We start from the raw sequence: 2,500 nt of genomic DNA, 5'->3' as shown, positions 1-2,500 counted from the left end.
GGTCTGGGAGAGAGGAAGAGGGGAAGAGAGAGAGGGAGAGAAGAAGAAAAGAAGAAAAGGATAGAGAGAGAGAAAGAGAGAGAGACAGATAGATTAATAACTCTGTATGAGTAATGACGTTACATGTTTAAATATTTTTTAAGCTTCGCTCAGTTTTTGTTTGTACACGTGTGTGATTAGGCCTATACACCCAATACGCCCAATCACACACCTGTACACACAGAAAGATAGGAATATATATATATATATATATATATATATATATATATATATTATATATATATATATATTATATATATATATATATATGTGTGTGTTTGTGTGTGTGTGTGTGTGTGTGTGTGTGTGTGTGTGTGTGTGTGTGTGTGTAATCACACACACACACACACTCTCTCTCTCTCTCTCTCTCTCTCTCTCTCTCTCTCTCTCTCTCTCTCTCTCTCTCTCTCTCTCCTCTCTCTCTCCTCTCTCCCCTCTCTCCTCCATCCCTCCCTCCCTTCTCTCTCCCTCCTCCCTCCCTCCCTCCCTCCCTCTCTTCCTCCCTCCCTCCCTCCCTCCCTCCCTCCCTCCTCTTCCCTCCCTCCCTCCCTCCCTCCCTCTCTTCCTCTCTCTCTCTCCCTCTCTCACTCTACCTCCCTCCCTCCCTCCCTCCCTCTCATTCTCTTACTCTCTCTCTGTTTCTCTCTCTCTCTCTCTCTCCATCCCTCCATCCCTCCACCCCTCCCTCTCTCTCATTCTCTCACAATCTCTCTGCCCTCTCTTACTCACTCTCACCCAAATAACCTCTCCTAACCAAACCTTGCAGATGGCGCGAGAGGTAACCAAATACCCAGCGGTTCCGGAATACGTAGAACCAGTGGATATCAAGTGCCGAAGAACACCTGGTTCCCCACTCACTGTTGGTGCTGCTAGTGACACAGGTGTTAGGTGTGGTCCTGTTTTGCTTGGAACAGCTGTCGCCTTCTTGTGGGCCTTTGTAGTGGTCTAAGTGTATGGTGGCTTGTTGAGTCTTATTTAGCATGTGCTAAGTTTGGTTTCTTAAACTGTACAAATGTGTAACGCATTGGATTACGTTTATTGTCATGTACACATTTGCACACGCATAACACAAGCGCATTAATATGTAGATTCACTCATGTGTATAAAAATCCATACATTTATGTTCACATAGGTGGATATATATACATACATAATACATACATATATACGTGTATATATATATTTATATATATATATGTATATATATGTATATATATATATATATATATATATATATATATTATATATATATATATATATTACATATATATATATATATGTATTATATATATATATATAATATATATATATATATATATATATATATATATATGATTATATATATGATTATATATATGGCTATGCACACACACACACACACACACACACACACACACACACACACACACACACACACACACACACACACACACACACACACACACACACACACACACACACACACACACACACACACACACATACACACACACACACACACAAACACACACACACACACACACAAACACACACACACACACACACACAAACAAACAAGCACACACACACACACAAACAAACAAACACACACACACACATGTATGTGTATGTGCTCCCTGTATTTCAGATACATTACATTCTTGATCTGTTAATAAATATTTTAACGAGACATTTCGTATCAATCCCCAATTAATGTTAAAAAATGTAAACAAAATACAAAGTAAATGAAACTCTGTGAAAACTTGTGATTCTTAAAAAAAAAGAATAAAAAAAGGCAGCAAACAGATCAATATTGAGAGGAGAGAGAACTATTGCATCGTTTCAGGAAGTTAATCCATTGCAAATGTATTCTTATTGTTATCTTTATTCTTTCATTGGTGTCAGTGCTGCTGGTGCTGTTAATATCTTTATTAGTGTTATCATCATAAAGATAATGCTTATTATTAATATTATTATTATAATTATCTTTATTGCAGTTTGTGTTATCATTGTTATTATTGCTATTATTATCATTACATTTATTCCTATTATTGTTATTGTTGTTCATATTATCATCATTATTATTGCTATTATCATTATTGTCATATCAATATCATCAATGTTGTTAATATAATTATAATCAATATCCATACTATTATTGTAATTATCATTATCATTATAATCATGGTCATTATTGTTGTTTTTATTTTTCATCCTTATTTTTATTACTATTTTGTTATACCATCATCATCATGATCATTAGCCTCATCATCACCATTATCGGCATTATAGTTATCATCATTATCATAATCGTTATTATCCTAATCATTATTACCATTACCATAATTGATATCGTTATTACGACTATCATCTTTATCATTATCATCATCAATATTATCATTAGTATCATAATTATTATAATTCTGTACTATTATTGTTATTATCTTAATTAGCATGATTATAGATATCAATATTGTATTTT

At 34.5% G+C, this 2,500-nt stretch overlaps 1 protein-coding gene across 3 annotated transcripts in view; it reads left to right on the top strand.

The window, feature by feature from the left end:
• Window positions 1–1,222, top strand: part of LOC122248216 (DBH-like monooxygenase protein 1) — a 26,404-nt gene extending 25,182 nt beyond the window's left edge. For all 3 annotated transcript variants that reach the window (XM_043008098.2, XM_043008088.2, XM_086550919.1), the window contains exon 14: window positions 806–1,222. In XM_043008098.2, the coding sequence (XP_042864032.2) occupies window positions 806–988 (183 nt within the window). In that variant the 3' untranslated portion in view covers window positions 989–1,222. The remainder of the gene's footprint in view (window positions 1–805) is intronic.
• Window positions 1,223–2,500: the final 1,278 nt, after the last annotated feature.

Source organism: Penaeus japonicus, unplaced genomic scaffold, assembly GCF_977035675.1.
Source record: "Penaeus japonicus unplaced genomic scaffold, GWHDUDI00000001_assembly GWHDUDI00000024, whole genome shotgun sequence".
Lineage (NCBI taxonomy): Eukaryota > Metazoa > Arthropoda > Malacostraca > Decapoda > Penaeidae > Penaeus > Penaeus japonicus.
The sequence above is the reverse complement of the archived record's forward strand: the minus strand, read 5'-3'. Positions and strand labels throughout refer to the sequence as shown.